We start from the raw sequence: 17,322 nt of genomic DNA, 5'->3' as shown, positions 1-17,322 counted from the left end.
AAAGTAATACATTTGAGAGAACTGCAAAATCTTAGAATTATAATACACAAATTTACACAATGTTACAAAAAGTAAAAAAACAAAACAAAAAAAAAAACCAACATATCCAAACTCATATGTTAAGAAGATTCGGTTATAAGAAGGAAGACATAACATTAATCATGGAACCATTTGTTATCTTTAGTTTGGAAAACGGTCCACTGGGCCACAGAGGTCGTGGTCAAGGACATAAGGACTGGCAGATTAAACTACTTGCAGGGAGTGAACAGGAAACTTAAATGCTAGTGTCTGGAAATTCAACTGCAGCGATCTGCTGCACTGGCTATAGGAGAGGTAAATATTCTTTGAACTGAACAATTTTAGTAATCGGTAATGCATGATACTTACCCCATTAGTGTTTCCTTTTCTGTTGATGTCCTGTAGAACTGCCTTGTCCAAGCCTAGTTTTAAGCTTGCCTTGTCAAACATCTCCCTCTCGTAAGAGTTCCTTGTTATCAGACGGTACACTTTCACCGCCTTGCTCTGACCAATACGATGACAGCGTGCTTGGGCCTGGAAACATCAGACACAAGGCAAAATAGTCAAAACAACAGAATATAAAACAAACAATTTAGGACTCAAATTCTTGTCTCCAAAGAGTCAGAAAGCAGGGCACTACAAACTCTGAAATATTGTAGGACCAGCAAGGAGGTTTTCAACCAAAGAAAAAAAAAAACAATTACAACCTCAGAGCCGTGATTATAAACTACAAAAACAAACAAAAAAACTTTTTCTTCCATCTAACAGGAAACAATCCTTCCTGATTTCCACCGGCAACTGGATACTCCCTGGATCAACAATGCACGATGGCATTTGTCACAAATGTTGGCAGCAGTTACAATGTGTGCATTATTATTTTTTTGTTCAGCTGGCAAACAATGAACAAAAAAGAAAAAAACTACTACTTACAGGTTCCTGCATCCAATGAAAATTTTCCAACATTGCCCTTTGGGAAAAGTCGATTAAACAGCTAGCTGTTTAATGGGGGGGAGCCCACATACTGATCGTAATTTAGTTGGTCCCTGCTGGACCGATCAGTATATAGGCAGCTTTAGAAACACATCCAGTTCCCCTCACTCCCCTACCCCTTTTTTATTGTCTCACTTCAAAGGGCAAATAGGTTCAGTTCAGCAAATCTTTCTTCTTAAGAGGTCTATGTTTCTATGCCCTTATAGATCAAATTTTGCTGCCTTTTGCTGAATTCTTTCTAGTTCAACATCCGAAAAAAAAAAATGCATTTTTCTGTTATAAGATTTTGCAAATAAATAACCGTTCTTCATACATTTAGGCCAAAATGTATATGGCTACATTTCATTGGTGAAAAGGATGCAAATCCGTATATATTTAATCTGTAGGAAAGTTATAAAGTTCACAAACTATAGTATATACCGTATCTGAAAATGTACATATGTATCTCATATCTTGAGGCCTGAAAATGCCAAGACAGTAAAAATATCCCCCAAATGGCCCATTTTTGGAAAGTAGACAGTCCAGGTTATTTAGTAGGAGGCATGGTGAGTTTTTTTTGAGGTTATAATTTTTTTGTGATTTTTTTTTTCACAATTTTTTTGAAAAATTAAGAAATTCAATCACTTCAGCCCTGGAAGGATTTGCCTCCTTCCTGACCAGGCCATTTTTTGTGATACAGCACTGCGTCCCTTTAACTGACAATTTGCAGGGTTGTGCAACATTTTACCCAAACAAAATTGATATCCTTTTTTCCCCACAAATAAAGCTTTCTTTTGGTGGTATTTGATCACCTCTACGGTTTTTAGAAGAGTGACAATTTTGCAAAAAACATAATATTCTGTAGTTTTTGCTATAATAAATATCCCAAATAAAAAAAAAAAAAAACGAAAAAAAACAAACAAACAAAATACAAAAGTTTAAGCAGATATGTATTCTTCTACATATTTTTGGTAAAAAAAACAAAAAGCAAAACAAAAAAACAAAACAAAAAAATCGCAATAAGCGTATATTGATTGCTTTGCACAAGTTAAAGCGTCTACAAAATAGGAGATAGATTTATGTCATTTTTATTATTTTTTAGTAGTAATGCGATTTTTATCAGGACTGCGACATTGTGGCGGACAGATTGGACACGTTCGACACTATTTTGGGACCATTGACATTTATACAGCAATCAGAGCTAAAAAATAGCCATTGATTACTGTATAAGTTGCACTGGCATAGATGGGGTTAACACTAAGTAGCGATCGAGGTGTTAACGGTGTTCCCTGGGTATGCTCTAACTGTAGGGGGGTGGGACTGACTAGGGGAGGAGAGAGATCGGTGTTCATACTTAGTATGAACACATGATCGTCTCTTCTCTGCCCTGAGAGAACTGGGATTTGTGTTTACACACACACAGATCCCAGTTCTTGCTCTGTCATGAGCGATTGCGGGTGCCTGGCGGTAATTGCGCATGCCTGACACGTGCATCGACTTCGGGGGACACCCGGTGACGTGTGTGCACCTGCTGCGTCTTCTTAAAAGGAGCGACATACAGCTACGGGCGATTTGCCCAGCCAAGCCAACCTGTCGCAGTATAACTGCAGCAGCTGGTCGGCTAGTGGTTAAAAAAATAATTTTTGCCATTTTTTTTATTTATTTTTTATGACACGGACGGTCAACCAGTGCAGTACAGCGTCATCAGATGACTGGTGTGGCGGTGATCTAGGTCACAGACTGGTTACAGTATGTAAAAAAAAAAAGTATGTTTTTTACATTTATTTTTTACATGCTATGACCAGAGCAACACTATACTACTCTGGGGAGGTGATCAGGTTTTTTTTTTTTTTTTTTTTTTGCACACTAGGATTATTTACAAGTTATTACTGTTATAAACCACCATTTTTACCGAGTGAAATTGATTCATTGTTTACTATTGTGATTAGCTGTGATTGGCCACAGCTAATCACATGGTACAGATGGGCCGTAATTAGCCCTGTCTGTACCCATGTGACCAATCACAGAGATAAACGCAATAGTACACAGTGAATGGCATGAATGGAAGCCATCCATTGTGAACAATTGTCGTGTGATCTGCTGTGAATAATCACAGCATTCACATGGTACGGTCAGTGGCCTGACACACTGATCTGTCATCTGCTGTTTCCGCTGGACACAACATGTGACAGGTCATCCGGCAGAGCCGTAGGGCACACGCGAGGTGTGTTCTGGCAGGACATCATATGGCGTCCAGCCAGCCGTCATTGTACTATAGGCTAGATGGGAACTCGTTAAATCCAATCTAGTCATGTGATCCTGCAGCTCCAGTGTCAGCGAGTGGCTGCTGCAGGGGAGAGGAGGGAGTGCCGACGCCTGGGCCCGTGTTGCCACGGCTCCAGGAATTCAGTGTCGCCGTTCAGCGCTCTTTTACACTGGTTATGTGATCCAGGAGCTACAGCTCCACTGACAAAAAAAATAAATAAAAGTACACAGATCCGTTTTACTCAGGATATGCAGGTTTGGGAGGAGGAGGAGGGGGAGAGGATGTTTTAGCATTAGGCTTTTGTTCCAGTTTATCATCCAATTTAGCCAACACCTAATTCAGATACTAACAAATTCATGGCGGGGGGGGGGGGCTGCATTCATGGCAATGGGGGGGGGGGGGGGGCGGCGGCTGCATTCATGGCAATGGGGGGGGGATGTTACATTCATGGCAATGGGGGGGATGTTACATTCATGGCAATGGGGGGGGGATGTTACATTCATGGCAATGGGGGGGGGGATGTTACATTCATGGCAATGGGGGGGGGGGGGAAGGTACATTCATGGCAATGGGGGGGGGGGGGGAAGGTACATTCATGGCAATGGGGGGGGGGGATGTTACATTCATGGCAATGGGGGGGGGGGATGTTACATTCATGGCAATGGGGGGGGGGATGTTACATTCATGGCAATGGGGGGGATGTTACATTCATGGCAATGGGGGGGGGGGAATGTTACATTCATGGCAATGGGGGGGGGGGGGGATGTTACATTCATGGCAATGGGGGGGGGGGATGTTACATTCATGGCAATGGGGGGGGGATGTTACATTCATGGCAATGGGGGGGGGGGGATGTTACATTCATGGCAATGGGGGGGGGGGATGTTACATTCATGGCAATGGGGGGGGGGATGTTACATTCATGGCAATGGGGGGGGGGGATGTTACATTCATGGCAATGGGGGGGGGGGATGTTACATTCATGGCAATGGGGGGGGGATGTTACATTCATGGCAATGGGGGGGGATGTTACATTCATGGAAATGGGGGGGGGGATGTTACATTCATGGCAATGGGGGGGGGGATGTTACATTCATGGCAATGGGGGGGATGTTACATTCATGGCAATGGGGGGGGGGAATGTTACATTCATGGCAATGGGGGGGGGGATGTTACATTCATGGCAATGGGGGGGGGGGGGGGGGGAATGTTACATTCATGGCAATGGGGGTGGGGGAATGTTACATTCATGGCAATGGGGGGGGGGGGAATGTTACATTCATGGCAATGGGGGGGGGGGGAATGTTACATTCATGGCAATGGGGGGGGGGATGTTACATTCATGGCAATGGGGGGGGGGATGTTACATTCATGGCAATGGGGGGGGGGGATGTTACATTCATGGCAATGGGGGGGGATGTTACATTCATGGCAATGGGGGGGGGGATGTTACATTCATGGCAATGGGGGGGGATGTTACATTCATGGCAATGGGGGGGGGGGATGTTACATTCATGGCAATGGGGGGGGATGTTACATTCATGGCAATGGGGGGGGATGTTACATTCATGGCAATGGGGGGGGGGGATGTTACATTCATGGCAATGGGGGGGGGGGGATGTTACATTCATGGCAATGGGGGGGGGGATGTTACATTCATGGCAATGGGGGGGGGGATGTTACATTCATGGCAATGGGGGGGGGGGATGTTACATTCATGGCAATGGGGGGGGGGGGATGTTGCATTCATGGCAATGGGGGGGGATGTTGCATTCATGGCAATGGGGGGGGATGTTGCATTCATGGCAATGGGGGGGGATGTTGCATTCATGGCAATGGGGGGGCTGCAGATGGGAACTGATTAGGCTGCATTGATGGGCACTGATTAGGCTGCATTGATGGGCACTGATTAGGCTGCATTGATGGGCACTGATTAGGCTGCATTGATGGGCACTGATTAGGCTGCATTGATGGGCACTGATTAGGCTGCATTGATGGGCACTGATTAGGCTGCATTGATGGGCACTGATTAGGCTATATTGATGGGCACTCTGACCCTTATTTTGCTTCACAGTGCTTTATTTAAAATGTAAGGATTTTTTCCCCCTAAAACTTCCTTCTTAAAGTGAAGGTACATGCTAAACGCCAATAAATATGGTATATCCAAATAACACACCCAAGCTAATTTCTTCACTACACAGCCACAAAGACAAGAGAATTCTTGTTGGGCAGTGTATTAGTGCTTGGACAAACACAGACCAAATTTTAATGGTTAAAAGAATGTCAGGCAAAATGGTCCTCTCGCATGTTCACTTCATCAAATCTGGCCCCTTCCCTACACGTTAATTTTTTTCCTGATACATGTCTAATAGTTGGGAACAAGGTAACCCCATGAACAATAAATTGTACTTCACAAAAAGCATTGGTAAACAGAAAAAAAAAAAAGGAATCTGGAAATGCAATGAGACATATAATTGGGAAGAGGGAAGCGTGCTGGCCATAGCAGTCTAATTCCACCTGTCATTCACACTGCAGGCCAGAAAGCTTGCACTGAACGCAAACACTTGACTGATTACTGTGGGAAATTATTTTCCCTATATATAGGATTCACAAATTACCTGCAGATCATTCTGAGGGTTCCAATCAGAATCAAAGATAATACAAGTGTCGGCAGCTGTCAAGTTGATTCCCAAACCTCCAGCCCGAGTGCAGAGCAGGAATACAAAACGATCAGAGTCTGGTTTACAGAATCTGTCAATGGCTGCCTGCCGGAGGTTACCTCGTACCCTTCCATCTATTCGCTCATAAGTATATCTGTAACAAACAAGAAGCTGTAATGGCAGTTATGAATACAGGCAATAGAATAATTAGACTCTACAATATGGGCCTTCCCATGCAGAAAGGAAACCAACTCTTGATCCAGCGTTTCCAATTACAAATGATTTCGAAACACCACTAAAAATTCTACTTCAAAGCAGAAGCAGACATCTAGAGCCTATTTCATATCAATGCTTATCCCTTTATTCCAAACAGATCACTAGATGTGCCCCACCTTCTCTGGATGAGGTAGTCCTCCAGGATATCCAAGCAGCGAACCATTTGGGAAAAGATAAGAACTTTGTGCCCTCCAGCAATGAGTTTTGGCAATAGCTTATCAATCAGCACAAGTTTTCCTGCTGCCTGTATCATTGCTTGGAGCTGGAAATCTGAGGCATCAGGATTGTGCGTCTTGCGGAAGTCCTCTAAAATCTTTTCTTCAGCACCTAGGAAAACGTTAGAATTTTTAGAACAAAAATTTCAACATATTTAATAGAGACATGAAAAGTGACAGCATCTGCAAGTCGCTCAACCCCCCCAGAAATATATAATTATGCAATCACACTTCCCTCCACCTGTCTGCTGCAGTCTAATGCCAGCCATATATGGATCAGAATTCGTCTGATCTCTGCTGAACTGCTGACGAATTTCAATACATGTATGGGCAAACTGATTGTACCAAAGTAGATTCACCCCCCCGGCAGAATACAATAGTGCTGCGGGAGGCACTCTCCCATCAGCACTGTGTTGTCTGTGTTCATCCGCGGTGGGAGGAAAGAAAATCAATGAATCTATGGCTTGCCTAAGCTCGGCTCTTGGAGTTGGGGCATAATGCCAAGGCACCCTCCATGTGGCATTGTTCGAGCCTGATGATTGACTATTTAGGTTCTGGCCATGCAAGGAGACAAGGGCGCGTGGCTGTATCAGAATGAATGCCTAGGAGGTGGGCTATGTGCAGTCATCACCAACATCGATAGGATCTCTTTAGATACATACTGAAACTATTATAACTATTGGCAAAAAATGATAATACACTAATAGTATATTTTATCAATTAACTCAATGAGTAAAGAAAAAAAATTAGTAAATGAACAGAGGCGACATCCAAATCAAATCAATATTTGGTGTGATCCCCCTTTGCCTTCTAGGTACACTTACACACAGTTTTTGAAGCAACCTTACAGGCAGATTGCCCCACACATCCTGGAGAATCAACCACAAATTCCCTGCAGATTCAGGCTGCTCCAAATCCCTCCGCCCCTCCACACAACCCCAGACAGACTCAACAATGCCAAAACCAGGGCTCCGCAGGGACCAAACCACCACCCCCAGGACTCGCCACCCCCTCATACTGAAGACAGCCCTTCTGGGATCACCATCCCACCACAGAACAAATCCGGGGCCAACCACACACCTCCCCAACGGCAGGGCACAGCACAATGGACAAGCACCCGTCCACACCGAGGACACCAACGATCCTGACCAAATGTCCATCTGCATTTGCAGAAATGCAGCACCAAACTTGCAAGGAACCTCCACCATGCTTTACTGTTGTCTGCCTACACTCATTATTGATGATACACATTTCAACCACACAGATCTAGTGTTAGTTTCACTAGAGAGGTCAGAAGACACTTAGCTGGTTACTAACACATTCACGTTAAAAAGATGATTAGATGTCTGTTAGAAATGATATCAGTGAGGCGTCTGCTCATCCTCAAATTTGCTAGTGATGTGATTAGCATAACAGAATTACACAAAGGGTGTAATCAAGGCAGGACATGTCTTCCTGGAGCTCCGGCTTTTCTCCTGAAAATCAATTTTCGGTGCTAATCTAACCAAACTCTGTCTCCACATGCACATGCCTGCAGAGAAGTCCTTGACCCGTGTAATGCAGTCATCAGTGTCTAAAAAGCACAAGGAGTCAGCTCGGTAGGAAAAGCGGCAGCTCCGCTCTCAACAAGGCAAGGACAGAGGATCCACCTCCACCATCTTGTGTCGTCCTCACAGAGCACCAAGCTGCAGGGCACGAGGATGGCACAGGCCACAGACGTTATGCTCCTGAACCCAGGGATGTCCCTGCCGCAATCCCCTGAGCTGTACGTGGATACGCCGGCCATCACTAAACCGATCCTGGAAGCTAGGGCAGAGCTGATGGGCCGCATCAACTACCTGGCATCTGAATGCAGTCTCATTAGACATGATCTAGATAAGATCCAGTGTAGACTTACTACTGTTGAAGATCGCATTTTTGACGTGGAGGATGCCTCACACTCTCAGATCTCCCAGCTGTCTGAGCTCAGAGACATGGTATGATCACTGCAACAGAGCTGATGATGCAGAGGATAGACAAAGGAGGAATAATGTATGGGTGGTGGGGTTGCCAGAGGGTGCTGAGGGGGCCAAACTGTTCTTATTTGTAGAACAATTCTTCAAAAGCCTGCCTGGGGGGCCTCCCTCCCACATATGTTGTTGAAAGAGCCCACCGTGTCCCCATGGGTGCAAGACCCCCAGGCTCCCCACCATGGCCTTTCCTGGTCAGGTTTCTGAATTATAGAGACGGACATGCTCCTGGCTGAAGCAAGAACGCATCAGGATCTAAAGTTTGAAAATGCTTGTATCATGCTATTTCCCAATTTTTCTGCTTATCATAGAGAAAGGACAGTTTTTTGTTTTTTTAAGTTTACAAGTTTCTGGTATAACGGCAGGGGGGGTTCTAACAATTCAGCTCAAGGGTTTATATTTATGTGCTGCACCACATATTGCTCTAATAACAATGTCATGTTTCAGATTCTTGTCCATCTTTAAGCTACCAGAATGCATTTATGTTTTTTTTCTTTTTCTTTAAGGTATATTAATGGATAGCAAACTTAACGTTGTGTCTTGGAATGTGAGGGGGATGAATAACAAGTTTATGGACGGTGGTTAACAAGGGCGGTGGTGTTTCAGTATCTCAAACAACTTCTGCAAGAGACTCTAGATGGAGGGAAGATTCTGTCCCTACACAAACCCTGGATACAAAGGGCATTTCATTCTACCTACTCCACCTATGTCAGAGGAGTTTCTAATTTAATAGCGATAAGGCTGTCCCCTGTACCATACAACCAGGTGTTCTCTGATCCAGGGGGTCTAAATGTGGCAGTGGTACTGGACATCTACGATCATAAAATGGTGCTTGTGAACATTTACTTACTTCCTCCCTTTCATATGCAATTACTGTATGATCTCCTGGTTAAATTGGCACCATATGAAAATCTTCCTACAATGTTAATGGGGGATTTTAATACTATTTTAGACCCTGCCTTGGATTCTTCTAACCCTAATAGGCCAGCCCCCATGGAACTGCACTCCTGGGCCTTTATAGCTGGTCTTTCTGAATTATGGGAGGTGGAAACACCCAGATCTTAAATCATATTCTCATTTATCTGCCACACATAGGTCCTCAGCCAGAATCGATTTGGCATTTGGTAATGCTCCTCTGTTAAAGTACATTCAGGAGTCAGATTATTTATCTGGGGGGGGGGGGCACATCTGATCACAACCCATTATCTGTTACCCTGACTTCCCGGCGGACTTCTACAAAGTTTATGTGACACAATTAGCCCCTATACTTCGTGTGCTTTTGACTCATTGTTTAGATAAAGGGGCCCTCCTGACTTCGAAGTTAGATGAGCAAACAAGCAGGACAAAACTCTGGATAGCCGCACACTGGAAAAAGACTTGAAATCTCACCTTTAATTGAAAAAACGTGGGTCACATCAAAACAAGATCAAAAAATTCATAGCAAAAGGAATAACAGGGTACAGGAAAATGTTGACGCGTTTCGCACCGTAATCAGTGCTTATTCATAGTTAGATGCCTATATGGTGCTCTTATTGCAACTGAGTAAGGATTCACAGAAGTGTTCATCCCATTGTCCTATTGCATTGTTGAATATGGATCTGAAGATCCTTACTAAAGTGCTGGCGACTCGCCTGGCCAAGGTCATACCTTCCTTGGTTGACATTGATCAGATGGGATTTATGCCCGGGAAGTCCCCTGACACCAATCTAAGGGGATTGTTTACGCATTTACTATTAGATACTCCCGAGTCCCCTGCAAAAGTCATAGTGTCTATGATATGGAAAAGGCTTTTAAACCTGTAGACTGGCGATACATGCATAGAGTGTTGGAGGGTATGGGATTTGGTCCCAATTTCCGTAACCAAGGGATGGCTTGGGATCTCAATTTCAAGTTTCTTCAATATTGGTAGGGGCACTAGGCAGGGATGTCCGCTCTCCCCTTTCCCTCTTTGCCTTAATGATGGAACCTATAGCGTGGGCGCTTCGTCAGTCTAGGGAGGTAGGAGCAGTTCAGGTGGGATTAATCCAGGAATGCCTTGCATTATACACCGATGACTTGCTTCTTTCCTCAGAAGGCGGCTTTAACAATACTCCACAATTTTGGGTCTTAGGGTGAACTGGGGCAAGCCATCGATATTACCACTGAGTGCAGAAGCCAGGGGGTATCAGATATGAATCTTCCATTGCAATGGTTTTCCTCTATTATTTACCTGGGTGTTAAAATACAGCCAATATCCAGGACTATATGTCTCTGAACCTACTCCCGTTCGTGTCCCAGCTTACCAAAAAAGCACAAATATGGAAGTGGCCAAATTACCACACACCATATCGACTTCACCCCTGTCCAAATGCTCCTTCATCACTCGATACTTCCATTAAAAACATATCACCGCTCTCTCACATTGCATTTACTTAACGCCGCTAAAATGTGTATCCCTGTTTTGTGGAAATCTACTACACCGCCCTCCATTGCTAATTGGATTAACAGAGTCTCTAATGTAGCTGAAATGGAAGATTTAATCAGTCAAGCTATGGATGCCCCCTCTAAATACTGGGCGACTTGAGCTTGTTGGCATCACTTTCATAATTCAGCAGAATGTCACCAATTGTTAACCGGAGTCTCACCACCATGAGTTTCCATATCCATTCAGATGTCCATTGTATTTCCCCTCCTGGTTTTTCTTGATCCTTTTAGTTTCCTTAACCTAGCTACATGTCGCACGTGCGGGCCTCTTACATATACGCACCGTGCCAGAGTGGTCACTGACTTCCCTATCCGCTTGATCCTTCCGTAGACCCCTTCTTATGTAGACCCCTTCTACAGTTGTTTTTCTAGACACTCCCTCAGTGAAGTCAAGTCCTTCATGGATGCTTTTGAATCTGCTTGGCATTCATTGTTTAATCTAGGTTTTACAGCTGAACTATTGATGGATTACTCACAATGGCGTTTCTTACAGCCAGATACCAGCTACATGTTGTTGTATAAGTTGTTTCTGTCCGCTAATTTTAGTTGTTAGCATTGTTCTTAAACCAATTTATGTTTCCCAGCTGTTTGTCAGTTTTTACACTCTCTGTACCATGTGTATGCTTCAATAAAAGATTTTGAAACAAATATGGAAGTGGCTAACCCTGTCCTTGATTGGGCGTATTAACCTCACCAAAATTAGGATTTTGCCAGTATTATACTTTTTGCGGCATTCTCGATTGTGGATCCCAAAAGCATATTTCCAAAAACTGGACAGCATCATTGGTTCGTTTCTGTGGTTTCCCCAGTCACCCCGCATAGGGATTAAGGTGCTTTAAGAGCCTTGGGGACAGGGAGGGCTGGCATTGCCAGAAATACTACCTGGCTGGTTAGAGGTCTTTTGCTAGACGGTGGCTGCTGGCGGATGATGGGGACTCTGCCACAGTCCAGGAGGCAGCACAATTGGGGTCTTACGAAAGTCTGCAGTTAGCATTGTATAGGGGCTCAAAATTCAATTTACCATTAACTAGGTCAATGAAAGCAACTATTAAAGCCTGGGAGGTGACTATTAGAATGGCATCTCCTAGTTATATCAGAGTTATGCCTTCTGCCTCCCTATGGATGAATCCTAATCTTTCTCATTTTTATTTCCTGCCAGATCCCACGATTTGGGCCGGAAAGGGCATAAAGGTTTTGGGAGACATTACCAGGGAGGAAGAAATCATAACATTCGATCAATTGAAGGTAAGGCATGACTTGCCCAACTCATATTTCTTTTGCTATCTTGAACTGTGCCATGCGTTTCAGGCGCAACTCTGTAGTGGGTGGGTGGGGGTTGTCAAGGTTCTCCCCTCAGCCCTGGAAGATCTTTTATCGGATAAAGATCTGGCTAAGCTTTTTTCTGTCATATACAAAGCATTATTCAAAAAACACTGTCAGCAGTTGCTAGATGTTGGGAAACGGTGGGCAGCTGAAATTCCAGATGTTCAGGGTGAGGCTTGGGATGACATGTGGGAGCACCCTTTCAAACATTTAGTATGCACTAGGGACAGACAGATACAGTTTAAGTTCTTGCATAGGATTTACTATAAGCCTGCTAGGCTAGCACGGATTTATTCTTCCTCTACAGATGGGTGTATGAGATGTTCCTTCTTCCCGGCAAATAGTGATCATATTTTTTGGGAAGTGTCCACAGATTCAGATTTTCTGGACTAAGATCACTTTCTATATCTGAGGTTCTATGTGTTCCAATCCCTGTGTCGCCAAGGGTTTACCTCCTTGGGTTGGTGGAGGAGGTTGTTTCAGCTCACCGCACTTTACTCAACATAGGGTTGATCTATGGCAGGAAAGCTATCCTACTCCATTGGAAAAAACCAACTGCTCCCTCTGTTATTTTGGAAAGGACTGGTTAACTCTGCGATTCAGCTTTACAACATATATCCAGGGGATGCTCAAATTTTTTTTATAAAGTGTGGCAGGCCTGTGTGGATTCCTCCTCTACGGTGGGAAGAACTACTTATTTACTCATGGTAAGGCATGTCCCCTTGCTTTTAGTTAACTGAGTGGGTAATCACTGGATGCTAGTTTAGATTTAGTTGAGATTTATATCTACCTAATTGTTTTTGCACAATACATTTTATATTCTAACTGAAGCATGACATTGTGGTGTTTTGTTGCTTTTTCCTTGGTGCAATTTTTTCTCATCTCAAGGTCTCCTGCTAGATGTACAATGGACTCCAGCTGATGGTTGGCGTTGGAAGGGTGGGGGGAGGGAGGAGGAGTAAATGTTTTAGTAGATGAACTATGTTAGTTCTGAATTATTGTCGGCCCTGCGTGGCCAACAAGGCGAGAGCAAGTATGTTGCTTACACCGTCCTTCTGTTTTTGTTCTGTGACTTCCATAAAACTTGAATAAAAAGAATTAAAAAATAAATAATAATAATAACAGGATTACCCTTCCTTCTCTTTTCTTTGAAATAAATTGCAGATCGCCCTGTTGCAAAGATGCCAAGCGGTTTCTCACCGGATCATCACACTGGGCCACTGAATCAGGCTGCGTGTTCTCACCATAAGTGAAACATTAAAGGATTACTGTGCTTATAAACAAAGCAAATCTCATCTTGTCAATTCATGTGAAGCTGCCTATGAAGGTTTACTGTGATCCTAGCCAAGGATTATCTAGTGATAGTAAATCAAATGCAATTGTTCTACTTCTTGCCAAAGATTTTCAAAGAAATGTCATCATTGAAACATATCACCACCAAAAAACAGTTGGTCAATTATTCTTGAAAACACGTCAGCACTCTATCTTTGCAGTGCTGCACAGTGACCGAGTTTTACTGATCTGTCTCCCAATAAAAGTTTATATGGCAGCAGATCCAAGGCAATTTTCTGGGTGGCTAATTTCCTATCCGTTTACAGTTATTAGACAGGAAGGTAGGTAAAGTGAGGTTTGTGGCTAATCTACCCTGCCTCTAGTGGATAATTTACAGATCCCTACAGTCAATTCATACAAAAAATATGGAAGAGTAATGCCGCGTACACACGAGCGGACTGTATGGCGTACTTAGTCCGTCGAAACACATTTCAGCGGACAGTCCGCTCGTGTGTGGGCTTCAGCGGACTTTTTCAGCGTGCAGTCTGGCGTACTAAGTATTTCGGATTTTTCGAAATTCTGTCCGTCGTACTTTGGTTTCAGCGGACAATCCGCTCGTCAGTAGGCTAGTTTGACGGACTAAGAATGGCGCATGCCCAGAAAGGATTTACACGGCGGAAGGGTGCATTGCTGTGTATTGGACTTCCTATTTCTAGTCCCGTCGTACGTGCTGTACACGTCATCGTGCAAGCTTTCGATGGACTGTTTGGGTATCCGTGTGTGGTCAAGTCCGTTCAGTCGAAAGTATGACGGACTGTCCGTTGGATTGTATGACGAACTAAGTACGCCATACAGTCCGCCCGTGTGTACGCGGCATAAAATGTAAAGCTACCAACATAACACAAAAAACAAAAAGGGTTAACATTCCCTCCTATCCACAAACCCAGTAACCATTTAGATGCATGCTAAAACTTTTTAAAGAATAATCAAAGTCCAAGGGTTTTTGATTTATTGTTACAGAATATCATTGCCTAATTCTGAACCAAAAGCAAGCTGCTTGAAAAATCCTGTAGTTTGTTGGCGAGCTGCAGCTTCCATCACCTAACATTTCCAACAGAACTATACATGAGAGACTAAGCAGAAGGTGCCGAGCTAGCAGTTTTTAGTAATCAAGAAATTTTTGTGCAACCTGAGACATTGCTCGAAAGAGGGTTTCCATAATCAAGAATAGGGTTGTCATCAGTCTAATGCTGCAAGAACATTAACATTAAAACCATAGGATGGATCATGGTCTGAGTTAGCCACCTAAAAAAGGTGACATGAGAACCCAGCACACCCCTAAGGGATTGATTTGTAAGAAGGAAAAAAAAAAAAAAAAATCGGTCTTCCTAAAGAAGCAGTGGATGAGAGCAAGGTACTAATCTAGACCCAGCTGCAGGGAGAAGAGGATTTATCATTTAGAGAAACAGGTATGACACTCCAGGTAGAAAACATTGAGACAAATATGCTTTTCATATCTGATGCTAGACGTTGCGAGAGTAGATTTCCTATCTTTTAGCATTATAGGAATCATCCCCGATTATAAGAATCTGGAAGGAGGGCAGGAAGCAAAACTCGTTTGTAGCCCTGGGTTGCCCTCTCTTCCATCCTAGCATTTAAAATGCACCTAGTCCCCCCCTCCCCCCGAAAAACATAGGTGCACCTTCACACAGAAAACAACTTTGAGGTCTTGGCCAGACTCCTTTCACTTCACACTGGGGTGCCTTTCAGGTGTTTTAGTGCTAAAAATAGCACCTTTAAAGTGCCTCTCAAGCCACCCAGGGTGAAAGCCTGAGTGCTTTCACACTGGGGTGGTGCGCTTGCAGGACGGGGAAAAAAAAAAAAAAGTCCTACAAGCAGCATCTTTGGGGCAGTGGTGTATACAGTGCTCCTCCACCACTCCTGCCCATTAAAAATGAATGGGCGCCGCTTTCAAATCGTCGTTTTTTCTGGAAGAAGTCAAAGCTACAAAACTATTATTAGGTGGCTATGAAGGCTGAAAAATAAAAAGTGACACAAGTGGTCTGTAGGCTACACTCACCGTTGATGAGGTATGGATGATTGCAGCACTTTCGTAGCTCCATCATGGTGTTAATTAGATTGGGCATGTTATGCTGGTTGGCCCCTTTGGCCAGGAATGTGAAGTTCTTCTCCAGAATTGCTCGGTAATATTTCTTCTGAATATTGGTCAGTTCCACCTCAATGATGGTTTCTTGCTTAGGTGCCAGGTTCTTTTCCACATCATCCTTTAACCTTCTCAACATCATCGGCTTCAGAATTGACTGCAGCTTTTTTACCTGAGGAGATACCGTACAATTAGCCACTATAATAGTACAAGACCTTCTTAACAAAAGGTGTCTTTAAGTAGACCTGCAGTCTAATGATAGCAGGCTCAAAAGTTTAAAGCATAACCTAAATTTCTAGGTCCGAACACTTCAAAGTGTAAGCTCACCTTTACAGAAAATCTGTAGGTGAACTTACACTGGACCCCATTCCCATCCCCCCAGTCTCGCTGTACCTGAGGCCGGCGATCACCCACTAGGAGACATCAGGTCGCCATTTTAACCGGTCCAGGGATTTGAAATCCCCAGAGCTTTCTCTCTTCTTCTCTCTCCACTGACAGGAGGGAATGGGTGGGTTCTGATTGGTTGGTGCCGTCCACATGATGGTGCCGACCAATTAGAATGCCTCCTATAAGTACCTTTACGAGGTACTTTTAGGAGATTAAGCCTCAGGGATTTTAAATTGTCAGACCGGTGAAGCAACGACTCGATGTCTCCTAGCGGGTGATCGCTGACCAGAGGTGCAGCGGAACAAGGGGGGATGGGGAGGGGGTCTAGTGTAAGTTCACCTTACAGATTTTCTGTAAAGGTGAACTTGCACTTTGAGTGACATCACTGCTCCTACTAATCGTCAACACTTAACATCGGGTATCTTTGTGCTGGGTCCAACAGGAGGAATGAAATACACAAGAATGATTTAAGAATGATTTAAGAGAAGAGAATGAGTGAGTTAAGAGAAGAGAATGAGTGAGTTAAGAGGAAAGAAGACGGGGCTGGGGAATGATGTGTTTTGCAAAGCCATGGTCCTCTCTTCCTTAATGGGAAAAATGACAGTGTCTTCAGAGTACTTCCAGAACTGGTCTTGTCAACAAATGCCAAGGCATTAGGTGAGCAGTATAAGCTAAAGTGGACAAGGGAACTGATATACAGGCATAGCCAGCCAATCACCATCTCTTCCTAAACACCGATCCCCCTATTCAGCAGAGATCATATAACCAATATCTCAAGATTTGGTAGTGTAACCAGCACCAGAGGGATCCCAAAGAGGCAATTTTTTCAGAAGTGTTAAAGACTATATTACCATTAAAGCGGAGGTCCACCCTAAAGTGGACCTCCGCTCATCGGAACCCTCCCCCCCTCCGGCGCCACAATTGGCACCTTTCAGGGGGGAGGGGGGTGCAGATACCTGTACAGTACAGGTATTCTGCACCCACTTCCGGGATAGCTCTCTGCGGAAAGGGGTGTAGATTACGCCCCTTTCCGCAAGTGCCCGCCCCTTTCCGCAAGTGCCCCGCTGCCTGCTGGGAAACACACAGATCCCAGAGGCAGCGGGGACCGTCCTTATTGCGCAGCGCGATTCGCGCATGCGCAGTAGGGAACCGGGAAATGAAGCCGAAAGGCTCCATTTCCGGATTCCCATACCCAAGATGGCGGCGGCAGGACCTTACAGACGATCTAGAGATCGGCTTCGGGTGCCGACATCGCGGGCGCGCTGGACAGGTAAGTGTCACTATTTTAAAAGTCAGCAGC

At 44.3% G+C, this 17,322-nt stretch overlaps 1 protein-coding gene across 2 annotated transcripts in view; it reads right to left on the bottom strand.

The window, feature by feature from the left end:
* CHD6 (chromodomain helicase DNA binding protein 6) overlaps positions 1-17,322 on the bottom strand; it is a 219,871-nt gene that overhangs the window by 69,011 nt on the left and 133,538 nt on the right. For both annotated transcript variants that reach the window (XM_077459181.1, XM_077459182.1), the window contains 4 exons: positions 15,552-15,807; positions 6,306-6,516; positions 5,872-6,067; positions 388-552 (listed from right to left, as the gene is read on the bottom strand). In XM_077459181.1, coding sequence (XP_077315307.1) covers positions 388-552; positions 5,872-6,067; positions 6,306-6,516; positions 15,552-15,807 — 828 coding nt within the window. The remainder of the gene's footprint in view (positions 1-387; positions 553-5,871; positions 6,068-6,305; positions 6,517-15,551; positions 15,808-17,322) is intronic.

The sequence above is a fragment of the Lithobates pipiens genome, unplaced genomic scaffold (genome assembly GCF_037356315.1).
Source record: "Lithobates pipiens isolate NorthernLeopardFrog02 unplaced genomic scaffold, aLitPip1_a1.2 Scaffold_28, whole genome shotgun sequence".
In the NCBI taxonomy this organism is placed as follows: Eukaryota; Metazoa; Chordata; class Amphibia; order Anura; family Ranidae; genus Lithobates; species Lithobates pipiens.
The sequence above is the reverse complement of the archived record's forward strand: the minus strand, read 5'-3'. Positions and strand labels throughout refer to the sequence as shown.